This window comes from Dunckerocampus dactyliophorus, chromosome 5, assembly GCF_027744805.1.
Source record: "Dunckerocampus dactyliophorus isolate RoL2022-P2 chromosome 5, RoL_Ddac_1.1, whole genome shotgun sequence".
Lineage (NCBI taxonomy): Eukaryota > Metazoa > Chordata > Actinopteri > Syngnathiformes > Syngnathidae > Dunckerocampus > Dunckerocampus dactyliophorus.
This window is the reverse complement of record NC_072823.1, coordinates 9,196,967-9,213,379: the sequence shown is the minus strand read 5'-3', so window position 1 is coordinate 9,213,379 and position 16,413 is coordinate 9,196,967. Positions and strand designations below refer to the sequence as shown.

The 16,413-nt window shown below is 40.0% G+C and overlaps 1 protein-coding gene across 7 annotated transcripts; it reads left to right on the top strand.

The window, feature by feature from the left end:
* The first annotated feature begins 5,226 nt into the window (after nucleotides 1-5,226).
* Nucleotides 5,227-15,956, top strand: ehf (ets homologous factor). 7 transcript variants are annotated; one of them, XM_054777853.1, is made up of 9 exons: nucleotides 5,227-5,365; nucleotides 9,424-9,566; nucleotides 10,524-10,775; nucleotides 11,530-11,574; nucleotides 11,642-11,683; nucleotides 11,790-11,852; nucleotides 11,953-11,997; nucleotides 13,222-13,417; nucleotides 15,427-15,956. In XM_054777853.1, the coding sequence occupies exons 2-9, from the start codon at nucleotides 9,455-9,457 to the stop codon at nucleotides 15,524-15,526; spliced, it is 855 nt and encodes a 284-aa protein (XP_054633828.1). In that variant the 5' UTR covers nucleotides 5,227-5,365; nucleotides 9,424-9,454; the 3' UTR covers nucleotides 15,527-15,956. The 7 variants fall into 7 exon arrangements, with proteins under 7 accessions (XP_054633828.1, XP_054633829.1, XP_054633830.1 ...); XM_054777854.1 differs by having other exon boundaries at nucleotides 10,521-10,775; nucleotides 11,793-11,852; XM_054777855.1 differs by having other exon boundaries at nucleotides 10,521-10,775; nucleotides 11,956-11,997.
* The last annotated feature ends 457 nt before the right edge of the window (nucleotides 15,957-16,413 follow it).

Sequence of the window (16,413 nt, the reverse complement as noted above, 5' to 3'; positions counted from 1 at the left end):
TTTGACAGCCTCGCCTGTCAAATAGAAACTTTTGGCTGCATCCTTAACATAAAACGTTTCACTGTCACCAAGTATGTTGTAAGTTTCTGTAGTAACTATGTCAGTGGTATACTATTGTTGGACTCTGACATAAGGCTGTACGTGACTCAGTGTTTAAAAATAGAAGGCACTGTCTGTAACACCAATTGGATGACATTTTCTTGTGTTTGAGTGGATCACTGCCTGACTCACACAGAGTGGCGTTCATTTGACACACTTTCATCTTTCTCACATTGTCTGCCCCTGTTTTGCTCGTCACCCACTGGACCTCTTTAAGAGTCGGCCAAAGAAGCACACAACAACCATCAACCCTGGATCTGTGGCAAATGACACATTTTAGATGTGTGTTAAGGCAAAAAGCAAACATATGGATCAAGGCCTCTAATTGCGGCAGTAATTAGAAGCGTATCACTTCAGTTCACTTCTTCATTGCCATATCTTGACCCTATAAAATGTGGTCAAGCATTGAAAGTGGTGAGCCACCAAATGCGACCCGTTTCCCAAATGATACCTAAGTGGCAATTTAGCCATTAGAAAGAAGACACATGTGCAGGAAAAGATAAAGAAAATATCACCTGTGTTACAATTTGGCAGCAGGCCTGCTGCTGGGAGGGCCAGAGGCAACTTATCTGCTGGCCTACTCAGTAGTCTACGTTATTATTAGAACTGGGGCTAGCTGCCTTATCAGGTGGGATGAGGGGGTTCTCAGAAATAATCACGCTAACACTGAGCTCCCTCATTATGTGGGACACTGAGCCGTAGGCAGGAGTCCGAATTACACATTCAGACAGAGACAGTGCCCTGTAGTCAGAGGCTAGAATCCTTTGGGGGCCTGGGCAAAAACTCACAAAGGAGCCCTCCAACCAGCAGAAGTGACCCTTAATGTAAATCACAAATAATTAACAAAAAATGTATAAAGATTTTAAATCTCAATAATAATGTTGACTCCTGCAGCACAAAATCTTTGAAATTGCGACAAACAGACCAAGGAGAGCACAAATCGGGGCAATGTTTTCTACCGTAAACACACGGCAATAATGTGTGACGCCATGTTTTGCGCATGCGTGTCACTTCCCGGATGCATTGCGTTCACATTTACAAGTTGCATTTTTTGGGGGGTAATGTGAACGACCCCATAAAAGATCATATTTTAACAAAAAATCCGAATTGGTCATCATATTCTGCAGTGTGAACGTATCCTGGGTGATGCTGGGCTGCATCAAATATGCCACAAAAAGGGTTTCATGTATGCCAAAAAAAGTACAACTGATCCAATGTTCTCAATCTTTATTCATAACATGAATGTTTCTTCAGAACACAGGCTTCTCTTGCCTACTCTTTGCTGCCAGAGACCTGGCAGGGATTTATCTGACACAGTGCCGATGGGAGTGCTTCCAGCTTCCCAGCATGCCTTGCAGCACTTGTTTTGCAGTCAGTTGGTAAAGTTACATGTGTAGCGTTAATGTAATTGTTGTTTATGATTTCCCGTAGTAGTGGTAATTGCCCTATGTGAGTTTACTTTTTTGGTGTTTTGTCATTTTTGTGCTTGCACAGTGATTGTAGTTATTGTTCTATGTAGTGCCCCCCTGTTCATTTCACTGTGAGTTCAGTGTTGACTATTGCTTGCCCAGTAGTCATTGACCATCTCTGGTGGCATTCATGTTTGCCACAATATATGCAATATTATAATAAAGCACCCAGGAAGTGCAGGCACTAGTGCACTTGTAATAATCTTTGATGTCCAGTAGGGGGCCAAAAAATGAGATGTGATGAGGAGACATTTTTGAAGATTGTTACCTGCTGATAAAAATCATGCACCTACATTTTATGATGAATTAGATTTTTGCAATGGCATTTATAATAATAGTTCTATAATAGCATTTCTAAATCATAAAATTCCATCTTTTTTCCGACTCTGCCGAGAAGCCTCTGAAAGGCACACTTGACGACAGACTATGCTACAGATCTGCTTTTGATCACAACGGAAAAGTTGACTAATTGTCATCAAACAGAACTTGTGTTTTGTGTTTGAACTGCCTGTGGTAATTGTCTCGGAATTACTAAAGCAAATGTAAAAGTTGGTAAAGTTCATTAAAATGCTTTTAGACTCTCTCAGTCCTATTTGATGAAGCAATGTTTTTTCAATTGCACATTCTACAACAACAACAGAAAATCTTTTGGAAAGAGTAGGGAGATGGTGTAGTGGTTGACTTACCGGACTTCCGTGCAGTCAGCATGCATTCAGTCCCCACACAGTGACAGTGTGAAAGTGAGTGTGAATGGTTGTCTGTCTCTATATGTCCCCTTTGATTGATTGGCGACCCGTTCAGGCTGTGATCCGTCTTTGGCCAGAAGTCAGATGAGATAGACTCCAGCTCCCTGTGACTCTGAACTGGTTAAGCGGTAGAAAATGGATGGCTGGATAGATAAAAATCTCAACTTTTGTCCGCACAACTTTGAATGGAGAGATCATGTTTATTAACTCAAGGGAAAATACCCTATGACGTTAACCTTCCACAATTTAGGTGCACCTGTGCAATTTTCACTGTAGGCCTTTTCAAAGAGAAGCATTTTTCTGATATCTACTTTACGTAGGTGCTGGGCTTACACACTCTCATGGGCAATGAGAGTGTGACTTGTAAGCCTCCCCTATATGGACCCAAATGATGATGAGCATAAGAGTGTCCATATGTGCACTTGGCACCAAGACACCCTTGGTCGCTGTTTGTTGATCAGCTTTTTGGTCGTGTTATCGAACTTGTCTAGTGATCACCGCCTACTTGTGTGTTGGCTCTACTTGTGGGGAGGATGCTGGTCTGGCCTGGCAGGTTCAAGGCTGGGTCTTGCTGGAAAGTCAGGCTGAGTCCCCCAGCAGAAGTTTCAAATCCCACTTCGGGAAGAACTTCAACCACGTCCAGAGAGAGGCGGGGGGACAAGTCCAATGTTAGCTATGTTTCTGCCTGCATTGTCGGACAATTTGGCGGACAATTGGAGCTGTGGCCATGAGGTTATCGGGCCTGTCATGGCAGTAACCCCAGAACCCCAGCAGTGAGAGATGCCATCACACTAAAGAAGGAGTCCTATCAGTTTTTTTGTTGTGTGAGATGCTGAGGACAGCTGATTTATACCGGAATGAGGGTACTTTTAATACCTTTTCAATCCCACAGACACACCTTCACACCTTCCAGAGAAGAAGTAGAGTCTGGGGACTTGAAAGTGGGCTTTCTATCTTTGGGGTTGATATGTTGCCCCTCTGTCGCAAGGCTCCGGGGGTGGATGTGATATACTTGGAGTTCCTCAAGCCTCTGGATGTTGTGGGGCTGTCTTAGTTGACACCTCCGCAACATTATGTGGACATTGGTGACACTTCCTGTGGATTGGCAGACTGGGGAGTATTCCAACTATAAGGGGATCACACTCCTCAGCCTTCCCAGTAAGGACTTTTTAGGGGTCCTGGAGAGGAGGGTCCAGTGGATAGACAAACCTCAAATTCAGATGGAGCGGTGTGGTTTTTTTTTTCGTCCTGGCCGCAGAACAGTGGACAAGATTTGGAGAGATTTCATTAACCACTCAAAACTGAGCACCGGGGTGTAGCACTATTCGCGCAACCCATCACTGTTTTTGCATGCTGGCATGTGTGCGATCTGGTTCTCTGCGTGGTGTATCGTAAATTGAATTTTCCTTCATAACTGTTAAATAATTTATTCAGTTTTGACATTTTACAATTTTCATTGTTCAAGTGAGCTGGAGCCGATCCCAGCTGACTATGGGCGAAAGGCACCCTGGGCTCTTCACAGGGCACATACTATACAGACATATGCCAGTCACACTCACATTTATGGACAATTTAGAGTCTCTAATCAAGAGTGACAATAAGTTGATACCTGAAATGTCTAGATGGCCATTGGGGTGGCCGGAGAGTGACCAGTGGTGGACACGGCCATCATTGGCCACCACATACAGTAGCTCTGCCACAGCCCTCCTGGTTGCTAAGCAGAACTGCTCAACACATTTTCGCAGTGTTGCCTCCCTTTATCATTAGAACGTTACAAATGTATGTGTATGTTATATGAATGTTGCTGCTATGACGCCTTAATTTCCCTCACTGGTTTAATAAAGTCCATTCATTCATCCATTTTCTTCTGCTTGTTCGGGGTCACGGGGGCAGCAGTCTCAGTAGGGAAGTCCAGACTTCCCGGCCTCCAGCCACCTCTTCCAGTCCAGAGGACATCAAGGTGTTCCCAGGCCAGCTGTGAGACATAATCCCTCCAGCGCGTCCTAGGTCTGCCCCGGGGCCTTCTCCCGGCTGGGCATGCCAGGACTCCTCACCAGGGAGGCGTCTGGGAGGTTTAATAAAGTCGATCGATTAAAACTTGAAGGAGGTCCAACCTCCACCAAGGCAGCCTGGCTTTCTGACAATATTAGAGAACAATTTAATGCTTATTTTTGCGGCCAGTGCTACAGTATCCTTTATCTTATACACACACACACACACACACACACACACACACACACACAAACACACACAAATACAGAACTGTACATACACACATGCCAGAGAAAACACCTCCTTTGTCCTACTTAATAATTGTTGCCTCACATACCTGCTGCAGCATGTTCTGATAAACTCTTTTAAGAATTGAATTGTGTGATTCTGAAATGATGAGATCACCTAATGGATAAGACTGTCATTACAGATTCACACTAGTTGTTACTTGGTAGTTTTAGTCAGCAAACAAAGAGCACTGCACAACAAATACGTTTCTTTTTTTCATTTCTTTTACAATCTCGGTAATCTATTTCTATTGACTCCTAGCAACATTCCTCAAGATGAAACACAAAAATAACTGCTGTACTTTCGTATAAGATGGGATGTTGCATTTCTTTCTGAAGGTTAAACAATATTTAAACAATGTATCCACAATGGACAGTTTTCCCTTTGAAGTTGGATCCAAGCATTTTGGATAAGTCTCTTCAGAAGTGCCTGTTTTTCTGCTTGAGTAAGAAAAGAGTATGCCAGCAAAGCAGAGCCAACAAGAAATATAAACGTATGAAGTGTGCTAGGAGTGTGTGTGATATGACGTCAGTGAATAACATGCAAATATGTACCTGGTGTAGAGCAAGCTAGTTACCCAATTGGATAAGCATAAGGAAGTTACAAGTATAAAATACCCATTGTTGTGGGGAAGCACCTGTCGTGTGTCAGCAATTCACAAAGTTGTCTTGCTGCAAACACTCGCAAATAGAGTATTTGGAGGAACTTTAGTGGTCTCCATTCAACAGATGTGAGCGTAAAGCTTCATGAGAACTCACTAGGCCTGCTCTGGTAAGTTACTATGCTATTTAAAATTATTACTGAAGGAACTGAAATGAAAACATAGGCAGTTCTTCATTCATTGTTTAAACACATTAACTTGACTTGGAAATATGTTCTTTTAACTTTTGTGTGACATATCTAACTGATAATAGGGATAAATACCAAAATGATGTCCCATGGTCATAGTTGTTTTTGCTGTTTTCCCTTTAGTTCTGGTCGTTGTTAGTTTACAATCAGCACTGCGGAATCACTTACAGTGTCTATATCAAATGTACTATGTATACCCATCCATATAGCTGGGGAATACATTACATACTGTACAAATGCATTATAATGCATTAACTTTCAAAATAATTGTCTGCAAATGTAATTGTTGAGATTTTTAAATAGATGAGGTTCTTTACACCACCTGTAAGGACAAGTTTCACTACAAAAAAGAAATAAAATAGGACTGCAGCCAAATACAGTTTAATTTATTCAATCTCCCAAAACATCGTGTTAAAATTCAATTCAGTTCAAATTTTATTTGTATAGTACATAAAACAACCGCAACCGCACTTGAGGTGCTGTACAGAAATAAATAAAAAATCAAGTTAATGTGCAAGTACAGCGTCAATAAATACAATTTATGACTGCATAATGAATAAAATACTAAAATAACAATAGTAGCTAATAAAAAAAACAATTTACATATAAATAAATAAATTCCACCAATTGTTTGATAGTAAGCAATCTTTTCTAGAACCTTTGACAGGAGTGGCAGCTTTGAGATTGGTTTAAAATTGGACCACACCATGTTTCAAGGCAGTTTGCAAGCTGCTAAAATCAATCAGGGAGGAATTCTCCATTTGAGCAATACTGGGTATTGATTGAATGGTTTTTGAAAAGAAAAGATGGGGTAATGGCTATTGGTTGTGTGGAAGATTTTATCTGTTTAACTGTACAGCATGTCCCTTATTTTTCAGAAAATGTCCCTCATATTCAAATGCAAATATTGAAAAGTACGAGACTAACACAAGCCATGCATAACAAAAAACATGGCATTCTAAAAGTAGATAAAATATGCAAAATCACACGACACATGAAAACACACCCGGATCAAGTAAAACTGACTTCTCACTGGGACATTTCTAAACTGTCAGCACGACTCATAAACTGAAAAAATGTTTTCATGTGGACATTCAGTTTTAAAAATATGCACGTGTTCTTGACACAAAGTACACACTACGGGTGCAACGGTACAGGTTACAAACGGTACGACACTTACGTTAGCTTTTGAGCCACGGTTTTGGTACGTTTTTGTGCGTGAAGAAAACAACTTTTGTCTCCCAAAATTCTGTATTTATTTTGTTAGCAAAACAGCATTTTGCAGTAATCAAAGTGTCACTGGTGTATTGAATACGAGGGGTGTAACGGTACGGCATCCTCACGGTTCGTTACTTACCTTGGTGCTAAGGGCATGGTTGCAATTGTAGTCTGCTGGCATGTAATTCTCCAATAAATGAAATTCTATAAAAATATATTGAATGAGTTTTATTTTTAGAATAAGCCGCGACACAATAAAGAACAAGTTGCCGTCCAAAAATGGCCCCTGGGCCGCACCTTGGACACCCCTGGTTTACAGTGGGGTTTTTTGTAGGAAGTTGTAACAGTAAGAGTCTGAACAGGGTAATGATAATTTTATTTTTATAAAGTTTTTTAACTGAAGTACAGCGTTAATAGTTGCAATATGCTGCACTGGTCTCAACTCTACTGAACAATGGCAGCACACTGTTTTCACCTCGCATTCATCTTTGTCCGTTTACGTATTTCACAGGGGGTGAAGTGTTCAAAAATAGGAGCACCGCACCTTGTGGTTGCGGCCAAGAGGCCATAGCTGTCTGGAGTCGTGACACAGATGGGCGTGGCTGTGCACTGTTGCCTAGCTCACCACTTCCACGCCAGATGTCTTTTAGGCAGACTGTCCTGTATGTACGATGTATGTACTATGTGGAAAATGGAACTTAACGCTGCAGGTAGGGCTTTTTGCCAGTCTGGACAGGCATGAGCTCTCACACCCACACAGTGAAAAATGAATTGTGAAACCAACAAAAAGCGGTCCATAAGGGTGTATTGTCCCTTGCGGGACAGACCGAACGGTCTGGTATTGTACCGTACCGTTGCATCCTTACTATACACTGTTTACCCACTCTGAGCAGATAGGTACCCAGACAGTTTAACAGGCAGCTTTGGTGTGTAGTTGTCATTTAGTTTGGCACGAAGGTATGATTCCCTGAGCAAAAGTGCAATCAGACTGATCTTAAGTGCCTAAACCTGATATGCCAGATCTTTCTGTTAATGATCACGAATGTGAAAGTGAATGCTTATGAAGGCGTGAACCAGGTCTTGAAGAGAACACGAGAAGAGAAAGGAATGAACCTCATTGGAGTTCTAATCAGGCTGACTTTGGGCAGTTTAATGACATTAGTTGACTCATGCCTGTTGATTCATGCCTGTATTAACTTTTTAAAAGACAGAATCGCACACTAAGGAATTTAAACAAAACCAAAAAAGTGGATGATTTATGTAAAACAACCTTCAATTAAAAATAATTCTATGCTGAAATTACATAAGAGCGTCACCACTTGTTTCAGTTAGACTTTCCTGAAAGCTGAAATAAGAACATGTAGTAAATGTTTTCAAAATTGTCTTACAAGAACAATTTGAATATTTCTGTATGGACCACATAGATTGTCTATAACACTGGTGAACCAGCATTGCTTAAAGAAAACCACAAAACACTACTATCATCATTCAACATTGCGTCAATATTATAAACATGATTGTATAAAGCTGACATATTTTGTTATTGCTGCAGATTACTGTAACTAACCAATGTATGCTGTAAATTACACACAAATAGAACAAAAACAACAACTGGAAATGCACTCAGTAGAGCTTGAACCTCCACCAAGGTGAAATGATTTCTGTCTGCATATCAACCTGGCAACGCCGGTTCCTAAGAACAGTTAAAACACTTGAATTCACATTGTTACACGAATAAAAGTGTAACTGCATTCATTGAGAAAAATGTCATGCAGCCACACTGCTCTTCATGCCTCCGTGATTCAGTTTACTTGTGACATCACTTCATCACCGGAGAGCGTTTAGGTCTAGACTGGCCCGTCATGCATTTTGCTTGTGTATCATCTGCAGGCTACTTGGCAGGACTGTGCCAACTTTGGCTCAAGGCAAACAGACGTACAGTAAAGTAAAGAGATTGTTTATCGACTACTTGTGATGTGCGTATTGATACTGAAATATCGATATTTCCAATACCAGCACTCTAAAATTGATTCTCAAATCAAAATATCAATATACTTTTCCTTCGATACTTCAGTCATTTGAGGTAATGTTTGTCTGACACGTGTGTCTGTTGAAATGAGGACCGTAAACGGAGTCATTTGTCAATCGCAGATAAAGTTTTCATTCTTAAAATACATCTTAATAATTAACAATTTATATGGATTTATTATTTACTTATTTTTTTATTGTTTGAAATACCATTTTCACATATTTCATATGATTATGTCCTGTTTTTTCCTGTTGTTTTATATTAGTTTGGCTATATTGTAAATAAATAAATACATAACTCAAAAATTTGTATTCATTTATTTAAATTAATAATTTCATTAATAAATTCATTACATTCCTTGTATTATTTATGCTATGATATGAAATACACTATATTAGGTAAATTTGTATCAGATCGGCATCACCAATACCAGCCTGACTTTTACTCAGTATTGGATTGGAAACCAAATCAGTTGTATCGCACACCACTATCTACTACCCCCTCATTATCCTTACAAGGTCTGGGTAGATACAGCACCAGTTACAATACCATCTTTGTCCTTAATGATGATTGTGAGAGTTCGGTGCTGAGTAGTAATATGGGTGCATGCTGTATTCTTTCACTGTAACAAGCTCTTGAGCAAGTCTTCACTATGACTGTAATATTGGTCTTAGTCTGTCTAAGTATGAACTTTTTTTTTTTTAGCTGAATACATTTCTGCTTTTCCATACAGCCAATTCCTCCTGTGCTGCTGCATCCTTGCCATGGTAAATCAGTGTTGCAGCAACAATATGAGCGTTACACCACAAAACACCACTCCGGACACTCAACTAACCACCACTAACCACTGGGCTTCTACCAACTATCTTCCAGATGGTGATGCATATAAGTCAACATTAGCAATCTTAATCTGTCCCTCTTTGGTGTATGTGTTATCGAGGGATGCTCCGATTGATTGGCCACTGCTTAGTATCAGCCTTTTTTTGTAATAGACACGTGATCGGCATATGCCGATAAATGCCTTTCAGAGCACACAGAAAAATTGACCGCTCTGCGGCGGCGACATGACAATTTATGTCATGACAACACAGACATGACATGAATGTGTCATGTAGGGTTCCCACCGCCCGTATTGAGCCGACGAGGAATGCACTTTGTCCCGTATTGCTGCGAGAATCAACCGTCTGTAAAACCTCAGTGGTTTCAGTTTGACAGCTTGACACAGGCTACGCCAATCGATGCCAGTGTGTTTGATCACTCCCTTGTCAAACCTGTTGGTGTTTGACTTCTCTTGCATCTTTTTATACACACTTCGCCTAGCTGTCCGCAGCTAACTAGCAAGGTAGCTAGTTAGAATTATCCGTCAAGCTTCTCGTCTTCAGACTCCAAATGTGACTTTTTCCCACAGTGACATTTAGTTTTTAAAACAAGCACTGCGGTTAGTTTGGAGCTCGTTTTTGTCCCACGACATGGTGGATATTACGTCCATTGGGTACCAACTAACTTTTTCAAGCGTCTATTGGTGATATACATTATACATTATACTATATGTCTTGTCCTCCAAACACTATTTGTGTGTTGTTGTTTAATGAACATTACCTATTGGCCAGGGGCCCTTGGAATTGTCTGATGGTGGCCCTGGATCATAAATAAATTGAAAAATATACAGTTAATCCATGTGATCGGTATCGGTATGGACCGATCTCACTCATGGATGATCGGTATCGGAATCAGCAGCATAAAACCCTAATCGGAGCATCCCTAGTATTATCTATTTACTGACAGAAGTGATGATAACTCATAATGTGATCTTTCTGTCCCCCGTTCCAGTAGTGATGTCTGGTTACACGAGTAGTCGCCTGTGGCCTCATGATCCCCAGCCCCAGTTTTGGAGTAAATACCAAGTGTGGGAGTGGCTGCAGCAGGTCATGGACATAAACCAGATCGATGCCTCCAATATCCCCTTCCACAATTTTAATATGGATGGCCACCAGCTGTGCAAACTGACCTACCAGGACTTTATTCATGCTGCAGGAAGCCTGGGACCCATTCTCTTCCACAGCATAACACAGCTCAAGTGGAATGGTATGTGTGAAAGTATTTAAAGTGGAGGGAAAAGAAACAATGTGTCAAATGGGAGGGGGTCACAGAGCCACAAAGGGGGTGTCATCGTACACTAAAGACACCAAATACTTGACACAAAAGAATTATCAGGTTGCCTTTGGGTGTCTCATAAAGAACATGGAGTTTAATTAAGAATCGAGCTAAAAGACCACTGACTGAAGTAATGGAGTAATAAATCCCCTTGGCCTTTTAATGTTTAAGGTTGACTAACATACAGTTTAAAAGGAAACTTAACAATATGCAAATGCTTGAGATTATGATGATGATTTTTTTTTAATGTACCTCTGTAATCGAAGACATTCGGAAACATTCGGAATGATGCAACTAGTTGCACAGCAGGTCACACAGAACTACAACTGTAGCTCCCTCTTGCTCTCTTATTTATATCTATATAATAGTCAATCTACTAAAATACTATTGACATTAGTAATGACAAGTATCACTCTTGTACTGCTGTAAAAGAAAAATAATAATTGTTTGGCTCCTTTCCAGTTTTACAGGCATTTTATTATGACTTAGCTATTTAATATTTTTTTTAATTTCTATGCATTTGTACAGAAGATCCATCATCATTAACAGCACATGCATGCATACACAACAAAATAACAAATAACTAGCATCATATTTCAAACATTATGTTGTGGAGAGTGGTGATTAATTGATTTTTATATCAAGTTTAAATCCTTGACACAAATAAACTGTCCTTTTTGTCCAGGAGAATACCATGTGGAAATGAGTCAACTGGAGCTAAAACCAGAATGTAAGGGGGAAAAAAAAACATTTGCTGTCAAAAAAACAAATAATAATTCACCACTTTTTTTAAGTAGACATACCCTGTGCATATTCAGAAGTCAGCTATCCGCAGTTAGGTACAGTAAATGTTTGGTTCTATTCATTTTTAATTCAAAATACAAATTGCAATGAGTTACATGAACAGAAATAGATTTGTGTAACTTTTTTCTCTGTTTGACATAGAAGCCTATGACTCATTGATCCCCCCCCATGTACCTGCTGTCTCACCCACGCCTTCCAGCCCTGGTAAGGTTTTACATACACAATATCAATATCTTCTAAATCAATATGTTCACATTTGCTAATGAATTACATGAAAAAGTCCAATGTACTATCTGTTTCTCAGAAGGCCAAGAGTCTTACGTTTGTCAGCAGAAGGTCAAAAAACACAGTAAGAAGAATACAAACCTACAAAACCCTATAAGGAAGAAAGTCTTGGGACGCAAATTTTAATCACTTAATCAGAATTAGGTGTAGGACTAGTAGGACACTGACTAGTACTGCTTCACCGTACTAAAACATTTTGGACGATTCTGTGCTTGCAACTTTGTGGGAGAAGTTTAGAGCAGTCGTCCCTTGGTTTGAATTTCAAGGCTTCGCAGTTTTCATCAGTTTTTCAAACATATATTTATTAATAAATTATACTGTTTCGTGGTTCAATATGGCCCGGCCTATTATTAGTAAAACAAATATGCATATTTAAGCACATTGTGTGTATTTTTCCCTATATTACGCATTCTGAAGCATAAAAATGGCTAAAAGAGCTAAAATACAAATATAAGACAATAAGACGTATTCAAATTGTGACTGTAGTATTTTACAATGGCCACTAGGTGTCAGTAATTGTTCGGTAAGACAAGCACCAGACTTGATCGCTGGAACAACAGGCTTTTATTGCAGGTTTAAATGATCTCAAAGCATAATAATAATCAGAATAATAACACGGGCTAGTGTTATGGCCGTAATCCACAACAAGCTATAACTTAACTCTGAACCTCCAATGTCACTTCCTGTCCTTCACACGGAACACAGTTACTGCGACACACTCATGTACAAGTTTCATTTATGTCTTAAATGGCGTATTTTCTCTGATTATTTCTACTATATTGGGTAATAGGAATTTAAAAATGACTATATGGGTGTTATTTAATGTCTAGAAGTCTAAAGGTATCTAATGACGTGAAAACACATATTTAAAAGGTCATAAACAGGTTTTCTATGCTCTAACTCTAAATATCCCATTTATAAATAAGGAATCCTACTTTGTGGAACCAATTAGGCGTGATAAACAAGGGATTACTGTACCCTTTCCACTCCAGCATGTGCCCCAGTGCACAAAGCAAGGTCCATGAGTTTGATATGGAACAACATGAGAACCCTGACCTCACCTCCACCAAACACATTTGGAAGGGAACACAGTGGCTGTGAGCCAGGTCTCAAATCTCAGATCCAACATCAGTGACTTCTGACCTTACCAATGTTGTGGATTATTTTGTGGAATGACCAAGTGTCCCAATACTTTTTGTCCATATAGTGTACATTTTAAAACCATCATTAAAGTCATGCAAACAGTATAAATACAATGTATATAGCATATTGGATCTATTCTCTACAGATCCAAGGGGGACCCACTTATGGGAATTCATCAGAGACATTCTACTGTACCCTGAACGCAATCCAGGCCTTATCAAGTGGGAGGATAGGAAAGAAGGCGTGTTTCGCTTCCTAAAATCAGAAGAGGTGGCACAGTTGTGGGGCAGGAAGAAAAACAACAATAGCATGACGTATGAGAAGCTGAGCAGAGCAATGAGGTACGGCAACACAGATAACACAATCTAAAACATAAAGACAACTTAATGACATTTTAGTGACTTATCACTCAGTGGTTGTTTAGTTTGCAGTTTATGGAATAACTGCGCATGGTGACTCCCAAAGACTGTTGTACTATTCTTCTCAGTTGTGTCAGTAGAAATATGCATATTAAATTAGCATTGTCATAAATACATTTTCACTGCTTTTCCTAATCCTTAGCTACACAATGAGTGCCTGTATCGTTTATCAAATATTGCAATGGCTCTTATAATGTAAAATATTACAAGTGAAAGCAAATCAACTGCTTAGATTCTTAGTGCCATTCCCTTACGGTTTGTTACCACCTAATGCCATCCATCCATCCGTTTTCTTCTGTGCCCGGGAGGCATCTGGACTAGATGCCCAAGCCACATCAACGGTCTGCTCTCGATGTGCGAGGAGCCTCCTCCGTGAATCAGCACCTTATCGTGGTGGAGGGGTTTGAGTTGCCGATTGATCCTAGGCAATGTTATCTGGGGCTATATGCCCCTGTTAGGGTCTCCCAAGGCAAAAAGATCCCAGGTGACGGGCTAGACAAAGAGTGATTCAGAAGACACTATGAACAAATTCAAGAGGAGGGCCTGACGTGGGACCCCGGGGCCTAACTCTGGAGCCAAGCCCGGGGGAGGGGCTCACAGGCGAGCACCTGGTGGTCAGTCCTTCCCCCGTGGGGCCCGGCCGGGCCCAGCCTGAAGAAGCCACACGGGATCTACCCCCCGTAGACCCATCACCTGTGGGGCAAGCATAAGGGTCCGGTGCTATGTCTTTTGGGTGGCGGTCGAGGGCGGGCACCTGGGCAACCTGGTCTTATTGAATATTCAAAATAGCCTAAGCGGGTGTGCATTTGGTACCTGGTCCCTTCTATGGGGACTGAACTGACTTAACCCCTTTTTTAATACCACCACTACCGTATTGCAATTGTACAAACCATAAATAACAGACAAAACCTCAATATAACAAGGCATGGCATTACAGAGAGAAAAATGCATTTCGCGTATTGGGGATGAATACCATTATTTGTAAAGCACAAAACCCAGTAAAATATTTATCTTCAAATACATCGTCGGCAATACGCCTGATTTACAGTCTTGCTAATAACTTCCAAAATTACGTAACTTCCACCAGTGATCACCAGTGGAAGCTGCCTGTAAATTTGACGCTCTGCCTAATATAACAAGCTTCAGATATCTCCAAACCACTACACTACAACATCATCTGGAACAGTTCAGAATCAATATTTGTCATAATGTGACAAAAACATAAACAAAATAATAAAATACATCATACTCACCAGATATACTGATTATTTACAGACAAAATCCATCCTTCATTCCAGATTTCTACAGGCAATGTGTCGAACAGTTTTACTCTAATCAACCAATCAGATGTTATTCTGGACCACATAGCTAAATCTGAAATCTGATTGGTTACAGAAACATCCCCATTGCTAATATAGTCTATGTGACATCGGCCTGCACTACTGATTCTGAAGGCCCTGGGCAGATTACATTGGCACAGCAACACATAGAAGATGAGTAGATTAGACAAACTAATCTAACATACGCATACACCATTGGAAAGAGTGCAGCCAAGAAACACGCTGTTGGGAATAAAGTAATACAATTTCATGGAAAAAATACTAGAATTTAAGTTGTAAGTGTAGGTCAATGCTTCTGATAGTGTTTAGGCATTTAGTAAGATATTTTATATTCAAAATGCCATTTAACTTGTTTCAAGTCACATTTTCCTGTTCTGTTAACAGATTAATTTTGCTTATATTAAGAAATATCTTCCAAGTTATATCTTAGTTGAGCTCGATTCCAGATATTTACAGTATCTTTCTTCGATGTCAGTGATTTGCTGCGCATGTATGTTCATATATACCACAATCAATCAAGAGACTTCCACTTGTTGTCCTGTTGCAGTTACGTACTGATTCACTAATAAATACATCTCTTTTCTCTTCTAGATATTATTACAAAAGGGAAATCCTAGAACGTGTAGACGGACGCAGATTGGTCTACAAGTTTGGTAGGAATGCCAGAGGCTGGAAAGAGTCCGAGAAATAGGATTTCCCTTGTGTCATGTTTCATGTGTATAGCATTGAATGCTGTATCATAATGTAATATTTTTCATTAGCTTGACGGATCAAATCTATTTCAAATTTTGACTTTTGCTAATTTGTACCTTCGTTGCCACTGCAGTGAAAGACATAGTCACATGAAATAACATATACTCGTACAGTAAAACACAATGAGTAGTATGATTACAGATCGGATAGTCCCAAATGAAGATATTGTTGGATGCTTTATGGGAAGGATGACGATCACTGTATGAAAATGAAAGACAAAAACATCAAATAAGCACAATGTAGCTATGAAATACTAATAATGAAACATGAATTTGAGATAGTTATGCCTTATTTGTCATGCTTCATTCTTTGCATTGTGTGTATGTCAATGTGTTTTTCGTAATAAAAAAATCGTGTTTTTTACCTTTATAAAATGGATTTGTTAGTATGCCGAGGTCTTTCAACCACATCACGTGATCATTGTGATATTGTGGATGAATCACATGACACTGACTGAACGACTGGAACTAGACAGGAGTGCCTGGTGATTTTGCTTGTGTCGTGACAGGAGAATTGCGTGCCATTGCCAACATGGCGCTTTCACACACGGACTACTTGAATGAAAGCAGTTGATGACCAAAAGCGATAAAATCAGAGTGAATAACAGAAGCCGATTGTGGGACATGTGCTTATATGCAAATGTCGTCGCTAATCTTGACTCTGATTTACATGGCTTACATAACGTTTGTTTGCATAGGAGGCGTTTGATTGGCACCTCATTTTGTTAACTGACAGTTGCAATCTGTTTGACTTTTGTTCCTAGCGTCATCCGTCACAATTAAAATGGTGTGGATGCCAGTGGAAAGAAAAGAAACCAAAACTAGC